The sequence below is a fragment of the Pseudophryne corroboree genome, chromosome 6 (assembly GCF_028390025.1).
Source record: "Pseudophryne corroboree isolate aPseCor3 chromosome 6, aPseCor3.hap2, whole genome shotgun sequence".
Taxonomy (NCBI): Eukaryota; Metazoa; Chordata; class Amphibia; order Anura; family Myobatrachidae; genus Pseudophryne; species Pseudophryne corroboree.
This window is the reverse complement of record NC_086449.1, coordinates 25,837,298-25,857,671: the sequence shown is the minus strand read 5'-3', so window position 1 is coordinate 25,857,671 and position 20,374 is coordinate 25,837,298. Positions and strand designations below refer to the sequence as shown.

Below are 20,374 nucleotides of genomic sequence, written 5' to 3'. Positions count from 1 at the left end.
TGCCGAGTGCCGACACAGAGGTAGCCACAGCCGTGAACTACCGCACTGTACACTGGTTGATAAAGAGATAGTAGTATACTCGTAACAACTAGTATGACGACGGTATAAAGAATGAAAAAAAAACCACGGTTAGGTGGTATATATTATAATACAATTATGGTTGGACGGACTGCCTGCCGAGTGCCGACACAGAGGTAGCCACAGCCGTGAACTACCGCACTGTACACTAGTTGATAAAGAGATAGTAGTATACTCGTAACAACTAGTATGACTGACTATGACGGTATAAAGAATGAAAAAAAAACCACGGTTAGGTGGTATATATTGTAATACAATTATGGATGGACGGACTGCCTGCCGAGTTCCGACACAGAGGTAGCCACAGCCGTGAACTACCGCACTGTACACTGGTTGATAAAGAGATAGTAGTATACTCGTAACAACTAGTATGACACTATGACGGTATAAAGAATGAAAAAAAAACCACGGTTAGGTGGTATATATTATAATACAATTATGGATGGACGGACTGCCTGCCGACTGCCGACACAGAGGTAGCCACAGCCGTGAACTACCGCACTGTACACTGGTTGATAAAGAGATAGTAGTATACTCGTAACAACTAGTATGACACTATGACGGTATAAAGAATGAAAAAAAAACCACGGTTAGGTGGTATATATTATAATACAATTATGGATGGACGGACTGCCTGCCGACTGCCGACACAGAGGTAGCCACAGCCGTGAACTACCGCACTGTACACTGGTTGATAAAGAGATAGTAGTATACTCGTAACAACTAGTATGACTATGACGACGGTATAAAGAAAGAAAAAAAAATACCACGGTTAGGTGGTATATAATTATACAATTATGGATGGACGGACTGCCTGCCGAGTGCCGACTGCCGACACAGAGGTAGCCACAGCAGTGAACTACCGCACTGTACTGTGTCTGCTGCTAATATAGACTGGTTGATAAAGAGATAGTATACAACAATATACTACTATACTGGTGGTCAGGCACTGGTCACCACTAGTCACACTGGCAGTGGCACTCCTGCAGCAAAAGTGTGCACTGTTTAATTTTAAATTAATATAATATTATGTACTCCTGGCTCCTGCTATAACAACCTGCAGTGCTCCCCAGTCTCTCCCACAATTATTATAAGCTTTTATACATTGATGTGCAGCACACTGGGCTGAGCTGAGTGCACACAGACTGAGTCACACTGTGTGACTGCTGTGTATCGTTTTTTTCAGGCAGAGAACGGATATAGCAGAGAACGGATATATTAAATAAAAGTTAACTTAACAACAACTGCACTGGTCACTGTGGTAAACTCTGTCTGCACAATCTCTCTCTCTCTCTCTCTCTTCTAATCTATTCTAATGGAGAGGACGCCAGCCACGTCCTCTCCCTATCAATCTCAATGCACGTGTGAAAATGGCGGCGACGCGCGGCTCCTTATATAGAATCCGAGTCTCGCGAGAATCCGACAGCGTCATGATGACGTTCGGGCGCGCTCGGGTTAACCGAGCAAGGCGGGAAGATCCGAGTCGCTCGGACCCGTGAAAAAAAAAGTGAAGTTCGTGCGGGTTCGGATTCAAAGAAACCGAACCCGCTCATCTCTACCTCGGACTTCACTGAATTTTTTAATGTGGCCCACTAGAGATGAGCGCCTGAAATTTTTCGGGTTTTGTGTTTTGGTTTTGGGTTCGGTTCCGCGGCCGTGTTTTGGGTTCGAACGCGTTTTGGCAAAACCTCACCAAATTTTTTTTGTCGGATTCGGGTGTGTTTTGGATTCGGGTGTTTTTTTCAAAAAACACTAAAAAACAGCTTAAATCATAGAATTTGGGGGTCATTTTGATCCCAAAGTATTATTAACCTCAAAAACCATAATTTACACTCATTTTCAGTCTATTCTGAATACCTCACACCTCACAATATTATTTTTAGTCCTAAAATTTGCACCGAGGTCGCTGTGTGAGTAAGATAAGCGACCCTAGTGGCCGACACAAACACCGGGCCCATCTAGGAGTGGCACTGCAGTGTCACGCAGGATGTCCCTTCCAAAAAACCCTCCCCAAACAGCACATGACGCAAAGAAAAAAAGAGGCGCAATGAGGTAGCTGTGTGAGTAAGATTAGCGACCCTAGTGGCCGACACAAACACCGGGCCCATCTAGGAGTGGCACTGCAGTGTCACGCAGGATGGCCCTTCCAAAAAACCCTCCCCAAACAGCACATGACGCAAAGAAAAAAAGAGGCGCAATGAGGTAGCTGACTGTGTGAGTAAGATTAGCGACCCTAGTGGCCGACACAAACACCGGGCCCATCTAGGAGTGGCACTGCAGTGTCACGCAGGATGTCCCTTCCAAAAAACCCTCCCCAAACAGCACATGACGCAAAGAAAAAAAGAGGCGCAATGAGGTAGCTGACTGTGTGAGTAAGATTAGCGACCCTAGTGGCCGACACAAACACCGGGCCCATCTAGGAGTGGCACTGCAGTGTCACGCAGGATGTCCCTTCCAAAAAACCCTCCCCAATCAGCACATGATGCAAAGAAAAAGAAAAGAAAAAAGAGGTGCAAGATGGAATTGTCCTTGGGCCCTCCCACCCACCCTTATGTTGTATAAACAAAACAGGACATGCACACTTTAACCAACCCATCATTTCAGTGACAGGGTCTGCCACACGACTGTGACTGATATGACGGGTTGGTTTGGACCCCCCCCAAAAAAGAAGCAATTAATCTCTCCTTGCACAAACTGGCTCTACAGAGGCAAGATGTCCACCTCATCTTCACCCTCCGATATATCACCGTGTACATCCCCCTCCTCACAGATTATCAATTCGTCCCCACTGGAATCCACCATCTCAGCTCCCTGTGTACTTTGTGGAGGCAATTGCTGCTGGTCAATGTCTCCGCGGAGGAATTGATTATAATTCATTTTAATGAACATCATCTTCTCCACATTTTCTGGATGTAACCTCGTACGCCGATTGCTGACAAGGTGAGCGGCGGCACTAAACACTCTTTCGGAGTACACACTTGTGGGAGGGCAACTTAGGTAGAATAAAGCCAGTTTGTGCAAGGGCCTCCAAATTGCCTCTTTTTCCTGCCAGTATAAGTACGGACTGTGTGACGTGCCTACTTGGATGCGGTCACTCATATAATCCTCCACCATTCTATCAATGTTGAGAGAATCATATGCAGTGACAGTAGACGACATGTCCGTAATCGTTGTCAGGTCCTTCAGTCCGGACCAGATGTCAGCATCAGCAGTCGCTCCAGACTGCCCTGCATCACCGCCAGCGGGTGGGCTCGGAATTCTGAGCCTTTTCCTCGCACCCCCAGTTGCGGGAGAATGTGAAGGAGGAGATGTTGACAGGTCGCGTTCCGCTTGACTTGACAATTTTGTCACCAGCAGGTCTTTCAACCCCAGCAGACTTGTGTCTGCCGGAAAGAGAGATCCAAGGTAGGCTTTAAATCTAGGATCGAGCACGGTGGCCAAAATGTAGTGCTCTGATTTCAACAGATTGACCACCCGTGAATCCTTGTTAAGCGAATTAAGGGCTGCATCCACAAGTCCCACATGCCTAGCGGAATCGCTCCCTTTTAGCTCCTTCTTCAATGCCTCCAGCTTCTTCTGCAAAAGCCTGATGAGGGGAATGACCTGACTCAGGCTGGCAGTGTCTGAACTGACTTCACGTGTGGCAAGTTCAAAGGGCATCAGAACCTTGCACAACGTTGAAATCATTCTCCACTGCACTTGAGACAGGTGCATTCCACCTCCTATATCGTGCTCAATTGTATAGGCTTGAATGGCCTTTTGCTGCTCCTCCAACCTCTGAAGCATATAGAGGGTTGAATTCCACCTCGTTACCACTTCTTGCTTCAGATGATGGCAGGGCAGGTTCAGTAGTTTTTGGTGGTGCTCCAGTCTTCTGTACGTGGTGCCTGTACGCCGAAAGTGTCCCGCAATTCTTCTGGCCACCGACAGCATCTCTTGCACGCCCCTGTCGTTTTTTAAAAAATTCTGCACCACCAAATTCAAGGTATGTGCAAAACATGGGACGTGCAGGAATTTGCCCATATTTAATGCACACACAATATTGCTGGCGTTGTCCGATGCCACAAATCCACAGGAGAGTCCAATTGGGGTAAGCCATTCCGCGATGATCTTCCTCAGTTGCCGTAAGAGGTTTTCAGCTGTGTGCGTATTCTGGAAAGCGGTGATACAAAGCGTAGCCTGCCTAGGAAAGAGTTGGCGTTTGCGAGATGCTGCTACTGGTGCCGCCGCTGCTGTTCTTGCGGCGGGAGTCCATACATCTACCCAGTGGGCTGTCACAGTCATATAGTCCTGACCCTGCCCTGCTCCACTTGTCCACATGTCCGTGGTTAAGTGGACATTGGGTACAACTGCATTTTTTAGGACACTGGTGAGTCTTTTTCTGACGTCCGTGTACATTCTCGGTATCGCCTGCCTAGAGAAGTGGAACCTAGATGGTATTTGGTAACGGGGGCACACTGCCTCAATAAATTGTCTAGTTCCCTGTGAACTAACGGCGGATACCGGACGCACGTCTAACACCAACATAGTTGTCAAGGCCTCAGTTATCCGCTTTGCAGTAGGATGACTGCTGTGATATTTCATCTTCCTCGCAAAGGACTGTTGAACAGTCAATTGCTTACTGGAAGTAGTACAAGTGGGCTTACGACTTCCCCTCTGGGATGACCATCGACTCCCAGCGGCAACAACAGCAGCGCCAGCAGCAGTAGGCGTTACACGCAAGGATGCATCGGAGGAATCCCAGGCAGGAGAGGACTCGTCAGAATTGCCAGTGACATGGCCTGCAGGACTATTGGCATTCCTGGGGAAGGAGGAAATTGACACTGAGGGAGTTGGTGGGGTGGTTTGCGTGAGCTTGGTTACAAGAGGAAGGGATTTACTGGTCAGTGGACTGCTTCCGCTGTCACCCAAAGTTTTTGAACTTGTCACTGACTTATTATGAATGCGCTGCAGGTGACGTATAAGGGAGGATGTTCCGAGGTGGTTAACGTCCTTACCCCTACTTATTACAGCTTGACAAAGGGAACACACGGCTTGACACCTGTTGTCCGCATTTCTGGTGAAATACCTCCACACCGAAGAGCTGATTTTTTTGGTATTTTCACCTGGCATGTCAACGGCCATATTCCTCCCACGGACAACAGGTGTCTCCCCGGGTGCCTGACTTAAACAAACCACCTCACCATCAGAATCCTCCTGGTCAATTTCCTCCCCAGCGCCAGCAACACCCATATCCTCCTCATCCTGGTGTACTTCAACACTGACATCTTCAATCTGACTATCAGGAACTGGACTGCGGGTGCTCCTTCCAGCACTTGCAGGGGGCGTGCAAATGGTGGAAGGCGCATGCTCTTCACGTCCAGTGTTGGGAAGGTCAGGCATCGCAACCGACACAATTGGACTCTCCTTGTGGATTTGGGATTTCGAAGAATGCACAGTTCTTTGCTGTGCTGCTTTTGCCAGCTTGAGTCTTTTCATTTTTCTAGCGAGAGGCTGAGTGCTTCCATCCTCATGTGAAGCTGAACCACTAGCCATGAACATAGGCCAGGGCCTCAGCCGTTCCTTGCCACTCCGTGTGGTAAATGGCATATTGGCAAGTTTACGCTTCTCCTCCGACAATTTTATTTTAGGTTTTGGAGTCCTTTTTTTTCTGATATTTGGTGTTTTGGATTTGACATGCTCTGTACTATGACATTGGGCATCGGCCTTGGCAGACGACGTTGCTGGCATTTCATCGTCTCGGCCATGACTAGTGGCAGCAGCTTCAGCACGAGGTGGAAGTGGATCTTGATCTTTCCCTAATTTTGGAACCTCAACATTTTTGTTCTCCATATTTTAATAGGCACAACTAAAAGGCACCTCAGGTAAACAATGGAGATGGATACTAGTATACAATTATGGACTGCCTGCCGACTGCAGACACAGAGGTAGCCACAGCCGTGAACTACCGTACTGTACTGTGTCTGCAGCTAATATAGACTGGTTGATAAAGAGAAGATGTCTATGTAACTATGTATGTATAAAGAAGACTGAAAAAAATCCACGGTTAGGTGGTATACAATTATGGACGGACTGCCTGCCGAGTGCAGACACAGAGGTAGCCACAGCCGTGAACTACCGTACTGTACTGTGTCTGCAGCTAATATAGACTGGTTGATAAAGAGAAGATGTCTATGTAACTATGTATGTATAAAGAAGATTGAAAAAAAACCACGGTTAGGTGGTATACAATTATGGACGGACTGCCTGCCGAGTGCAGACACAGAGGTAGCCACAGCCGTGAACTACCGTACTGTACTGTGTCTGCAGCTAATATAGACTGGTTGATAAAGAGAAGATGTCTATGTAACTATGTATGTATAAAGAAGAATGAAAAAAATCCACGGTTAGGTGGTATTACAATTATGGACGGACTGCCTGCCGAGTGCAGAGACACAGAGGTAGCCACAGCCGTGAACTACCGTACTGTGTCTGCTGCGACTGGATGATAAATGATATAAAAAATATATATATATCACTACTGCAGCCGGACAGGTATATATTATATATTATATAATGACGGACCTGCTGGACACTGTCTGTCAGCAGAATGAGTTTTATTTTTATAGAATAAAAAAAACAAAACACACAAGTGAAGTCACACGACGAGTGTTTAACTTTTTCAGGCAATCACAATATAAGTATACTACTAACTATACTGGTGGTCAGTGTGGTCAGGTCACTGGTCAGTCACACTGGCAGTGGCACTCCTGCAGCAAAAGTGTGCACTGTTTAATTTTAATATAATATGTACTCCTGGCTCCTGCTATAACCTATAACTGGCACTGCAGTAGTGCTCCCCAGTCTCCCCCACAATTATAAGCTGTGTGAGCTGAGCAGTCAGACAGATATATAATATATATAGATGATGCAGCACACTGGCCTGAGCCTGAGCAGTGCACACAGATATGGTATGTGACTGACTGAGTCACTGTGTGTATCGCTTTTTTCAGGCAGAGAACGGATATATTAAATAAACTGCACTGTGTGTCTGGTGGTCACTCACTATATAATATATTATGTACTCCTGGCTCCTGCTATAACCTATAACTGGCACTGCAGTAGTGCTCCCCAGTCTCCCCCACAATTATAAGCTGTGTGAGCTGAGCAGTCAGACAGATATATATAATATTATATATAGATAATAGATGATGCAGCACACTGGCCTGAGCCTGAGCAGTGCACACAGATATGGTATGTGACTGACTGAGTCACTGTGTGTATCGCTTTTTTCAGGCAGAGAACGGATATATTAAATAAACTGCACTGTGTGTCTGGTGGTCACTCACTATATAATATATTATGTACTCCTGGCTCCTGCTATAACCTATAACTGGCACTGCAGTAGTGCTCCCCAGTCTCCCCCACAATTATAAGCTGTGTGAGCTGAGCAGTCAGACAGATATATATAATATTATATATAGATAATAGATGATGCAGCACACTGGCCTGAGCCTGAGCAGTGCACACAGATATGGTATGTGACTGACTGAGTCACTGTGTGTATCGCTTTTTTCAGGCAGAGAACGGATATATTAAATAAACTGCACTGTGTGTCTGGTGGTCACTCACTATATAATATATTATGTACTCCTGGCTCCTGCTATAACCTATAACTGGCACTGCAGTAGTGCTCCCCAGTCTCCCCCACAATTATAAGCTGTGTGAGCTGAGCAGTCAGACAGATATATATAATATTATATATAGATAATAGATGATGCAGCACACTGGCCTGAGCCTGAGCAGTGCACACAGATATGGTATGTGACTGACTGAGTCACTGTGTGTATCGCTTTTTTCAGGCAGAGAACGGATATATTAAATAAACTGCACTGTGTGTCTGGTGGTCACTCACTATATAATATATTATGTACTCCTGGCTCCTGCTATAACCTATAACTGGCACTGCAGTAGTGCTCCCCAGTCTCCCCCACAATTATAAGCTGTGTGAGCTGAGCAGTCAGACAGATATATATAATATTATATATAGATAATAGATGATGCAGCACACTGGCCTGAGCCTGAGCAGTGCACACAGATATGGTATGTGACTGACTGAGTCACTGTGTGTATCGCTTTTTTCAGGCAGAGAACGGATTATAAAGTAAACTGCACTGTCCTCACTAGTAAACTCTCTCCACTCAGTCTCTACACTTCTACAGTAACAGTACTCCTCCTAGTCAGCTCCAGTAAATCTCTCTCAGTCTCTTATAATCTAAATGGAGAGGACGCCAGCCACGTCCTCTCCCTATCAATCTCAATGCACGTGTGAAAATGGCGGCGACGCGCGGCTCCTTATATAGAATCCGAGTCTCGCGATAGAATCCGAGCCTCGCGAGAATCCGACAGCGTCATGATGACGTTCGGGCGCGCTCGGGTTAACCGAGCAAGGCGGGAAGATCCGAGTCGCTCGGACCCGTGAAAAAAAACATGAAGTTCTGGCGGGTTCGGATTCAGAGAAACCGAACCCGCTCATCTCTATGGCCCACACTGTCTTAAAGGTTGAAGACCCCTGGTATAATGTGTATGCCCAATATCGTATGTCGGAAAATTGTACACAATATCGCATGGGGTGCACATAGTACTAATGTGTACATAGCCTAAAGGGCCCTACACGTTGGACGACATTTTAGAAAGCTACCATTATTATTATTGTTATTATCCACCGTTATTTATATGGCGCCACATGGGATCTGCAGCGCCCAATTACAGAGTAAACAAATATAAGACAAGTACAGGGTATATAAACATAGCTGCGTCAGTAAATAGCACTGAAATAAGTATCAGGGCGGCAGAAAACCAAGGGATTTGGTGCCATCAAAGGAAGTATTGAAAAGAAGATCGGTTAAGTAAGAGATGTAAAAGCACATGAGGGAAGAGGACCCTGCTCGTGAGAGCTTACATTCTAAAGGGGCACACAGACAGGGTTGGCACCAATGGGGTAGAAAGTGAGTGTGGGCTACAGAGGGCTTAGGATGAGAGACGGCTGGGTTTGGTGAAGAAGAAGGTCTTGAGAGCCCGTTTGAAGTTTTGTAGAAAAGTGGAGAGTCTGAGGGTGAGAGGTAGAGAATTCCAGAGAGAAAGAGCAGCACGTGCAGGAGAGTTGGCGTGCATTAGCAGAGCGAAGAGGACGGGTGGGAGTGACTGTGTAAAGTGAGATAAGGTCAGAGATATAGATGGGAGATGAGTGGGTGAGGGCTTTGTAAGTAAGTGTGAGAAGCTTGAAATGGATTCTGAAGGGGAAGGGGAGACAGTGATGGGCTAGTAAGAGAGGGGAGGTGGATGTAGTGCGTTTGGTGAGGAAGATGAGCTGGGCAGCAGCATTGAGGATAGATTGGAGTGGAGAGAGGTGTATGTCAGGGAGGCCAGTCAGGAGGAGATTACAGTAGTCCAATCTGGAGATGACCAGTGAGTGGATAAGGGTCTTAGTGGAATCCTGGGTGAGAAAGGGTCTGATCCTGGAAATATTTTTAGATGAAAACGGCAAGTTGGTGAGAGGTTCTGGATGTGTGGTTTGATGAAGAGGGAGGAGTCAAGGATTACTCCAAGATAGCGTACTTGGGGGCTAGAGGAGATAGTAATGACAGCTGTATATCTAAATATTGTGGGAGGTGAGGTTATGCGGGAGGGAGGGAAGATGATCAGCTCAGTCTTAGACATGTTAAGTTTAAGAAAGCGCTGGGACATCCAATTAGAGATAGCAGAGAGATAGTTGGAGATACAAGTTAGGAGAACGGGGAGAGGTCTGGAGAGTAAAGATAGATTTGAGTGTCATCAGCATAGAGATCATATTGTAAGATATCGTTCATATCATTCAGTGTGGAGGCACCGACGATGAACGATGCGCATCCCCACAGTCATTCATCGTTGGTCTATCATCGTTTATCATTGCAAGCCAATTTGGACGATATCGATGAATGCAATGTCAAATCATTCATATCGTTCATACAAATCATTAGTGAAAAATTGTTCATCGTTCAAATCACGCAGTGTGTACGGCCCTTAACACTTTCAGGAGACAGATAGAATTCAGGATACAGTGATCTGTCGGGATACAGTAAACTTTAGATGAACGCATTGTAGAACACACAATTGTTTTTTTTTGTTTTGTTTTTGGCTCGGTTTCAAGCAACGCGGTTGACTAGTACTATGAACTGCATAAGAATTATGTACTTGGCACACATCTAAGCAACATTGTATAACTGGAGCAGGATCAAACAATCAGCCGTGCAACCTTCTATCTCCTGTAGGCTATGTATGAAGAGCCATGATGTAAGATATGGCCTGATGGGCAGATATTACAACCCCATTCTGTACATGGGGGGCAATTCAGATTCGGGGGTACGCCCAGCACAGGGCGGGTCCATCCCGCATGTCAGGCCTTACCTCCCCAAAATGGCGCAAAAGCATCGCAAAAGCATCGCTTACTCGCTGCGTTCTGGGTCGCAGCGGCTGCGTGTGACATCACGCAGCTGCCGCGGCCCACCCCCGCAACGGTCCGGACATGCCTGCGTCGTCCGGACCGTGCCCCACCAACAGCGTTCTGACGCCGTTGGCATGCCCCCTCCCTCCCGTGACCGTCTCTGCCTGTCAATCAGACAGAAGTGATTGTAGCCCTGAGATACTTTTAGCATCTCACTGGGCCTCCTGGGGTGCACACGCGCAGTGCGGCCACTGCACGAGCGCACTCCGCAAAGGGCTTCAGACTGCGATCTGAATTAGGACCTTAGCACTATGATCAGAAGGGTAAAAAAAATAGGATTTTAATTATCTACCAGTAGATCCTTTTCTCATAGTCCGTAGAGGATGCTGGGGTCCACATTATTACCATGGGGTATAGGCGGGTCCACTAGGTGCCATGGGCACTTTAAGAGTTTACAATAGTATCACAGGGAAATAGATTCCACTGAGAAATTGGGCGCTATAAACACTTAAAAATAATTTAGCAATTAAAAAAGCACCTTTGTATAGTTTATTTTATTTTATAGCTGCTCCTATATGGCAAACTGGATGCCTAAACATAGAAATAGCGTAATGTTTGTATAGACTGAAAAAAAGGAGCGCTTATAAAATAACATATATATATTAGATGTAATATAAAATGAAGCTTAAATGAAATTAGCAGAGTTGAGGTCCAGTTGTTAAATGTTCCTGACGCAGCGGGCGGCTGGGGGAGGACGTATCCACTTCAAATGATAGTTGCTGCTTATTCCCAGAGGCGGACACTCAAGCTCTGTAGCCCTCAATGCATTTCTCTGCCACAGCAAACGGCAGTTTCTTCAGGAGGTATAAAACTTTGGTCAGGGGTGAGCATAACGTCTCCACTCCACTCTATTTACAGCTGTGGACTTCATGCTTTTAAGAAAAAATCCTTCCCACTGATTCTGGATTTACCAGCTTTATATACTATCAATATATGGACCTCAACTCAGCTAATTTCATTTAAGCTTCATTTTATATTCATTTTATATTACATCGAAATTGATATGCTTCATTCACTGCCATCTTAGATTGTTTATATTGATTTTTATTTTTGGTTACAATGTTTATGCAGTAATTACTGCTTTTTTATGTGTATTCTTAATAAATTGCCTATATGTTATTTTATAAGCGCTCCTTGTTTGAGTCTATACAAACATTATGCTACTTTAAGAGTTTAATAGTGTGTGCTGGCTCCTCCCTCTATGCCCCTCCTACCAGACTCAGTATAGAAACTGTGCCCGAGGAGACGGACAACTTCCAGAAAAGGACATACACAGATAGTGGTGAGATTCGCACCAGCTCACACATACAAGGCACACCATGCTAACTAGCTTGAACAACTCAGCAACAGCTGAACAACATTACTTAACTAAGTAACAATGCAGTACACAATCGAGAACAAACAGTACTGAACCAAGTAACCACTGCAGGATCTCAAAGCGCTGGTCCTGCCGTAGTATATGCATGGACACCCAATCTTCTTGGGATCATAAAGGACAAACAGAGAGTCCAATTTTCTGTGACGATCAGTCCTCTTCACATAGATCTTCAAAGCCCTCACAACATCCAAAGACTTTGATGTAATTGAGGAGTCAGTAGCCACTGGCACCACAATAGGTTGATTGACATGAAAAGCCGACACAACCCTAGGAAGGAACTGCTGACGGGTCCTGAGCTCAGCTCTATCTTCATGGAAAATGAAGTAGGGGCTTTTACAGGACAAAGCCCCCAATTCCGACACACGTCAAGCAGAAGCTAAGGCCAACAATGTGACAGCCTTCCACTTGAGGAACTTGATCTCAACCTCCTGTAAAGGCTCGAACTAATCTGGAACTGCAACACTACGTTAAGATCCCAGAGTGCCATAGTCGGCACAAAGGGAGGATGGATATGCAGAACCCCTTTCAAGAAAGTTTGAACCTCAGGGAGGGCAGCCAATTGTTTCTGAAAGAAAACAGATAAGGCCGAAATTTGGACCTTAATGGATCCTAAACGCAGGCCCACATCCACACCTGTTTGCAGGAAGAGGAGAAACCGTCCAAGCTGAAACTCCACCGGAGGAAACTTCTTGGACTCACACCAAGACACATACTTTTTCCAAATGCGATCGTAGCGTTTGGACGTAACTCCTTTCCTAGCCTGTATCAAGGTAGGAATAACCTTGGCCGGAATGCCCTTCCGCGCAAAGATCTGGCGTTCAACCTCCATGCCGTCAAACAAAGCCGTGGTGAGTCTTGATAAGCGAATGGCCCCTGTTGTAACAGGTCCTCGCAAAGAGGAAGAGGCCTCGGATCTTCCAGCAGTAACTCCAGAAGATCCGCGTACCAAGCCCTACTTGGCCAGTCCAGAGCAATGAGGATCACCTGAACCCTTGTTCTTTTTATTAGTTTGAGAAGCCGTGGGATGAGTGGAAGTGGAGGGAACACATACACCGACTGGAAGGTCCACGGAGTTACCAGTGCGTCCACCGCCACTGCCTGTATGTCTCTCGACCTGGAACAGTACCTCCGAAGATTCTTGTTGAGATGGGAGGCCATCATGTCTATGTGAGGGACGCCCCAAAGACTTGTCACCTCTGCGAACACCTCCGAGTGGAGTCCCCACTCTCCTGGATGGAGATCGTGTCTGCTGAGGAAGTCCGCTTCCCAGTTGTCTACTCCTGGAATGAAGATTGCTGACAGCGCCATCGCATGCTTTTCTGTCCAGCGGAGGATCTTCGTTACCTCCGACATTGCCGCTCTGCTCTTCGTCCCGCCTTGTTGGTTTATGTAGGTCGTTACATTGTCCGACTGCACCTGAATGGCATGATCTTGCAGAAGATGTGCCGCTTGTAGGAAACCATTGTACATGGCTCTTAGTTCCAGAATGTTTATTGGAAGAATGGATTCCAGACTTGACCACCTTCCCTGGAAGGTTTCCCCTTTGGCGATTGCACCCCAATCTCTGAGACTTGCATCCGTGGTTAGAAGGATCCAGTTCTGAATCCCGAACCTGCGTCCCTCGAGAAGGTGAGACAGTTGTAGCCACCATAGGAGTGAAATTCTGGCGTTCGGCGACAGACGTATTCTCTGGTGCATGTGAAGGTGAGATCCCGACAACTTGTCCAGGAGATCCAGTTGGAAGGGCCGTGCATGAAATCTTCCGTACTGTAGAGCCTCATAGGCGGCGACCATCTTCCCCAGCAGGCGAATGCACTGATGAACTGATACCCGGGCAGGCTTCAAGACATCCCAGACCATTGTTTGCATCACCAATGCCTTCTCCTCCGGTAGAAATACCCTCCGCACTTCCGTGTCGAGGAACATTCCCAAGAAAGACTATCTCCTTGTCGGCTCCAAATGTGACTTCGGAAGATTTAGGATCCATCCATGATCCCTGAGCAGTCGAGTTGTGAGAGCAATGGACTGCAACAACCTCTCCCTGGACGAGGCCTTTATCAGCAGATCGTCCAGATAAGGAATTATGTTCACTCCTTGCCTGCGGAGGAGTATCATTATCTCTGCCATCACCTTGGTGAACACCCTCGGTGCCGTGGAGAGGCCGAATGGCAGTGCCTGGAACTGATAGTGACAGTCCAACAGTGCAAATCTGAGATAAGCCTGGTGTGGCGGCCAAATCGGAATGTGGAGGTACGCATCCTTGATATCTAGGGATACCAGGAACTCCCCCTCCTCCAGACCTGAGATCACCGCTCTCAGAGACTCCATTTTGAACTTGAACTCCCTCAGATAAGGGTTTAACGACTTCAGGTTTAAAATCGGTCTGACCGAACCATCTGGTTTCGGTACCACAAATAGGTTTGAATAGTAACCCTTGTTTTCCTGATGAGATGGAACTGGAACAATGACATTTGCATTTTCCAATTTTTGGATGGCTTCCTGTAGGATAGCCCTTTCTGTCAGCAAAGCTGGTAAGCCTGATTTGAAGAATCTGTGAGGTGGGAGCTCTTGAAACTCTAGTCTGTACCCCTGGGACACAATGTCCAGTACCCAGGGATCCTGACCGGAGGACACCCAGACGTGACTGAAATGTCTGAGTCTTGCTCCCACCTGCCCACTCTCCAGGCTGTGAGGTCCACCGTCATGCTGAGGATTTTGAGGAAACAGAGCCAGGCTTCTGCTCCTGGGAACCTGCGGGAGCAGGTTTTCTGGATTTTCCCCGACTACCTCTGAAGAAAATGGTAGGAGGCTTGGACTTCTTAACCTTTGCGGTCCGAAAGGACTGCATTGTGGACGTAGAAAAGGTTTTCTTCGGTGTCTGAGTGGCTGAGGGAAGAAAGGTTGACTTACCCGCGGTTGCCGTGGAGACGCATCCAATGCTTCCCCAAATAGAGCCTGACCTGTGAAGGGTAGGTTCTCCACACTTCTCCTGGATTCCGCGTCTGCAGACCATTGGCATAGCCAGAGTCCCCTGCGTGCCGAGACAGCCATGGAAGATGTACTTGCATTCAGATGACCCAGGTCCTTCATGGCCTCCACCATGAAACCCGCAGAATCCTGTATGTTACGTAAAAACATTTCAATGTTACTTCTATCCATAGAATCTAATTCCTCTAGCAATGTGGCTGACCACTTTACTATGGCTTTAGAAATACATGCACAGGCAATAGTGGGCCTTAATGTCACGCCTGAAGCAGTATATATGGATTTGAGCATAGTCTCAATCTTGCAGTCTGCCGGTTCTTTCAAAGCGGTAGACCCAGGGACAGGTAAAACCACCTTTTTTGACAGTCTAGATACAGAAGCGTCTACTATAGGTGGGTTTTTCAACTTTTTCCTGTCCTCCTCAGGGAAAGGAAAAGCAACGAGAACCCTCTTTGGGATCTGAAATTTTTTCTCCGGGTTTTCCCAGGATTTCTCAAATAGTGCGTTTAATTCTTTAGACGCAGGGAAGGTCAGGGAGGCTTTCCTATTGTCAGTAAAGTAAGCCTCCTCAATCTGCTCAGGTGCTTTGTCAGTAATTTGTAACACATCCCTAATAGCCTCAAGCATGAGCTGCATCCCTCTTGCAAGAGATGCCTCCCCCCTCAGGATATCCCCATCACCGTCTGCCGTATCAGAGTCGGTATCCGTGTCGACTTGCATAATCTGGGCAAGAGCACGCTTCTTTGGGCATATACCAGGGGATTTTGAGGTAGTGGGGACAGTACCAGACCAAACCTCCACATTTTTCTCAAAGCCTGTGTTTCAGTCTCATTATGGGCTACCCTAGAAGAAATCTGGGATAACATTCCCTTAATGGAAGCCATCCACTGTGGCTCAGATTCAGAAGGCTGAGACATAATATTACAATCCCGAGTACATGGAATAGATTCCTCTGGTGAAGATACACATTCTGCTGCACAAGACACAGAGTCCCTGGACATGGTTATGTGAGATTTGCACACACACACACACACACACACACACACACACACACACACACACACACACACACACACACACACACACACACACACACACACACACACACACACAGGAAAATGTCAGACACAGTTTCCCCCAAGTACCTTCAGAGAGACACAGAGTTAATGGAGCCAGCACCCACACAGCGCCCCAGTAGGCAGATAATCTGTGCCTGACTGTGTAACCTTAATAGATTACACAGTTGTGACTAAACACTCTCCCCCCCTTTCTATAACCCCCTGGTACCGCACAGGATAGCTAGAGTTATGTGGAGGGTCAGCGCTCCCTGTCAGCGTCTCAGTGTGATGAGCTGCAGGGAGAAAATGGCGCTGGTGAGCTGCTGGGTCTGCTCTGAGGGGAAGCTCCGCCCCCCCCCCCCCCAAATGGCGTGTCTTCCCGCACTTTGAATTTTTGATACGGGCCTGAGGTATTGTGTGCTGGCAGTAGACAGAGTCCCTGAAAGCTAAGGTGACCGTAAGGGTATTGCATGGCCCAGTGCGCCCCTCATAGCGCCGCACCATAGTACCGCTGACCCTTCCGGAGCACAGCTTCAGTACTGCGCTCCCACCCTGATGCTTCCATTCTCACTGACTCCCCGCTTGTCGGGTCACCGGTGTCCTATTCACCACCTCGGGCTTCTGGCTCTGGTAGGGGGTGGCAGCCGTGCTGCGGGAGTGAACGGTCACCTTGTGGGCTAACGATCATCACCCTCAGGAGCTCAGTGTCCTGTCAGCGGAGATAGTGGCCATTAACTTCAGAGGGTTGGACACTACTCCCCCCCTAAGTCCCACGAAGAAGCTCCCCTAGCTGTGACCGGCTCAATTTGGTGAATGTCCATGGAATATACAAGGACCAGCAAAATGACTAAGGCGGTCATTTTGACCCGTACGCACGCAGCGGTTTTTCGCTGCGGTGCGAACGGGTGCGGAATGCGCATACGCGGCGGGCGCAGTGCGCGTGCGTGACTTTGCCCAGCGACAGTGGTCGCTGGATTACGTCGCGGCTACCGACAGGAAGAAGGCGTGGATGGGCGGATCCGGACCATTTGGAGCCGTTTTCGGGGAGTGGTGAGTAAAACGCAGGCGTGTCCAGGACAACAGAGGGCGGAGGTGTGACGTCAAAGCCGGGCCCATCATCGCAGGGATCATCGCACAGGGTAAGTATGTCCAGGGCTAGTCTAGTTTTGCTTGAAATTTTTTTAGCTTAGCAGGGCTGCACAAGCGATCGCAGCCCTGCTAAGCTAGAATACGCTCCCCCATAGGCGTGGGCTAGTTGATCGCAGCAGCAGCAAAAAGTTGCTACGTGCGATCTACTCGGAATCACCCCCTAAAAGCGCTAGTTAAGTCTCATTTCTATACAAAAGGCATCTAGGCTTAGCCGTAATGTGCATTGTGGCCGGAGCCCTGCTTCCACTACAGTCACTGCTGGGAGACTGACAGATCTGCCCGCTGTGTTAAAGCGGCAATTATTTACAGTGCAAGGCATATACCTGGTTTTGTGACTTGAATTATTGGCACTTTAAAACATCGGGCATGCTGGCTAGAATCTCGGCGATGGCAGCATCTCGCAGGCCGTTACATATCCCCCCTTGTCAGTCCCAGGAGTCCCGCAATCTATCTTTGTTGCTTTTTTAATCATGTAAAGTCTAAAGTACATCAGTAGCAAAACCGGTTATATGAAAAGAATCCATTAATTAGATGTTAGTGTAAGGTTAGATCAGGACATCGTGTTTTACAGTCTCAGATGTCAGCACAACAGTCTGCACACTGAGAACTGGACAGACAATTATATACAGTGTATATATATATATATATTTTATATATATATATATATATATATAAATTGTTCCTGCATCAGCTCCTCTATGCATTGCACCTGTGGGGTATACAGTGTTGTGTGTTACATTAGAGCCACTTACCTGCCCAGCCTCCGTACTTCCTAAGGTCAGTCCTCCACCACCGGGAGAGAATATGGGTCCCGAATCCCTTCAGCAGCTTCCATGACTGTTTGAGGACCAGGTAGGACAGAGCCAGCACCCCCAAGACATGGACCCCCTGAGACAGCAGGCAGTCCGCCATGTGATATCTCCCCCAGGTGCTGCCCTTGTAGAATGACTGCAGTGACAGACGCTCACCAGCATCTAAACACCAAACATGGGACGCACTCACCCTCCCTCACTGACACCCCACCCAGAGCCGCCCACTCCACACAGCAGCCAGGTACTGGACAGGTAGTAATCACCTGGGGCCAGCCCTCCTGTGTCTGCTGCCAGCAGCTGGCACAATGCCATCTACCTGTTCCACACCATATATAGCAGTGTGTGGCTGACATATCAGTTGAGTCACCTGTGCTGAAGCACGGATATCCTAAAATAGTAATGCATAACATAATAATCTGTATATGCATTGGCTCTGTGTACTCAGGAAACACTGGGAAGCTGCATGCTAGAGGCGTGGTCAGTAACCCCGCAGCAGGGAACTGCGCGTGACACAGCAGTTTTGTTTTGATAATTGTTTTTCTTAACCACTTGTTGTGGCAGCAGCTGGGGGCGGCAGGATTTATTAATGTGGTAAGAGGGGAAGTTCTGGCCGGCCTTTCTGTCAATGACAGTTTATAGAACCCTCAGTGAGATTCCTTATTATTGATCTATTTTTCTATTTCAGCTTTTGTGGAACTCATAGGTGTACAAAGACCCACACTGCACTATCTGCAGCCATTGCATATACTGTCCTCACAGTGCACCGTGCCATTTTCCCAGAGATATGCACAGTAGGCTCTGTCACAGTGTGAGGGTCCTGCACCGGCGTGAGGGGGAGGGCCTGCTCAGTACCGCACACCAGCACCCTCCCTGGTGGGACTGCAGGTCCTGTAGCATGCGCAGGGAATGGTGGACCTGCCGGGTGCTGGCGATTCAGTGAGTTGCAGCATGCGTGCGTTTGCACTTACAGATCACAGCTGCCAGTGCATGCTGGGACATGTAGTACCACAATAGCTGGGAACACTGGGACGGTAGCGGTCAGTATTGTGTTCTATTGCTATCCTCCCGTTACCTGTAGGGTGGGAGGTGGTGTCTGGGCAGAGGGATCATTTGGCTGGAGCTCTGCACTGACCAGCCTGGAAATATGAGAAGGGCACCATTCGCTGCAGGGCCTATTGCCCCAGCCTAAAGCTCACTACCACGTGTGGGGGCGCCCCATGCTGGCTGAACATGGAAGCAGAGGTCAGCACTAGAGATGAGCGGGTTCGGTTTCTCTGAATCCGAACCCGCACGAACTTCATGTTTTTTTCACGGGTCCGAGCAGACTCGGATCCTCCCGCCTTGCTCGGTTAACCCGAGCGCGCCCGAACGTCATCATGACGCTGTCGGATTCTCGCGAGACTCGGATTCTATATAAGGAGCCGCGCGTCGCCGCCATTTTCACACGTGCATTGAGATTGATAGGGAGAGGACGTGGCTGGCGTCCTCTCCATTTAGATTAGGGTTGAGAGAGAGAGAGAGAGATTGACCTGAGGCTGTGATACTGTAGAAGAGAGTGCAGAGTTTAGTGACTGACGACCACAGTGACCACCAGACAGTGCAGTTGTTTGTTTTATTTAATATATCCGTTCTCTGCCTGAAAAAAACGATACACACAGTGACTCAGTCACATACCATATCTGTGTGCACTGCTCAGCCCAGTGTGCTGCATCAATGTATATATATATCTGACTGTGCTCAGCTCACACAGCTTATAATTGTGGGGGAGACTGGGGAGCACTGCAGTGCCAGTTATAGGTTATAGCAGGAGCCAGGAGTACATAATATTATATTAAAATTAAACAGTGCACACTTTTGCTGCAGGAGTGCCACTGCCAGTGTGACTAGTGACCAGTGACCTGACCACCAGTATATATAATATTAGTAGTATACTATCTCTTTATCAACCAGTCTATATTAGCAGCAGACACAGTACAGTGCGGTAGTTCACGGCTGTGGCTACCTCTGTGTCGGCACTCGGCAGCCCGTCCATAATTGTATATACCACCTAACCGTGGTTTTTTTTTCTTTCTTTATACATACATACTAGTTACGAGTATACTATCTCTTTATCAACCAGTCTATATATTAGCAGCAGACACAGTACAGTGCGGTAGTTCACGGCTGTGGCTACCTCTGTGTCGGCACTCGGCAGCCCGTCCATAATTGTATATACCACCTAACCGTGTTTTTTTTTTCTTTCTTTATACATACATACTAGTTACGAGTATACTATCTCTTTATCAACCAGTCTATATTAGCAGCAGACACAGTACAGTGCGGTAGTTCACGGCTGTGGCTACCTCTGTGTCGGCACTCGGCAGCCCGTCCATAATTGTATATACCACCTAAC

General features: G+C 47.5%; 1 protein-coding gene across 4 annotated transcripts in view; it reads right to left on the bottom strand.

Annotated features, from left to right (window-relative positions):
- The window catches only part of LOC134935943 (very-long-chain 3-oxoacyl-CoA reductase-B-like), a 197,837-nt gene that overhangs the window by 61,263 nt on the left and 116,200 nt on the right, over nucleotides 1-20,374 (bottom strand). Inside the window, exon 1 of one of the 4 annotated variants that reach the window (XM_063930801.1) lies at nucleotides 17,923-18,162. The exons of the other annotated variants lie outside the window; for them this stretch is intronic. Coding sequence (XP_063786871.1) covers nucleotides 17,923-18,082 — 160 coding nt within the window. The 5' untranslated portion in view covers nucleotides 18,083-18,162. Of the gene's footprint in view, nucleotides 1-17,922; nucleotides 18,163-20,374 lie in introns of those variants that run through there. 4 annotated transcript variants of the gene reach the window in all.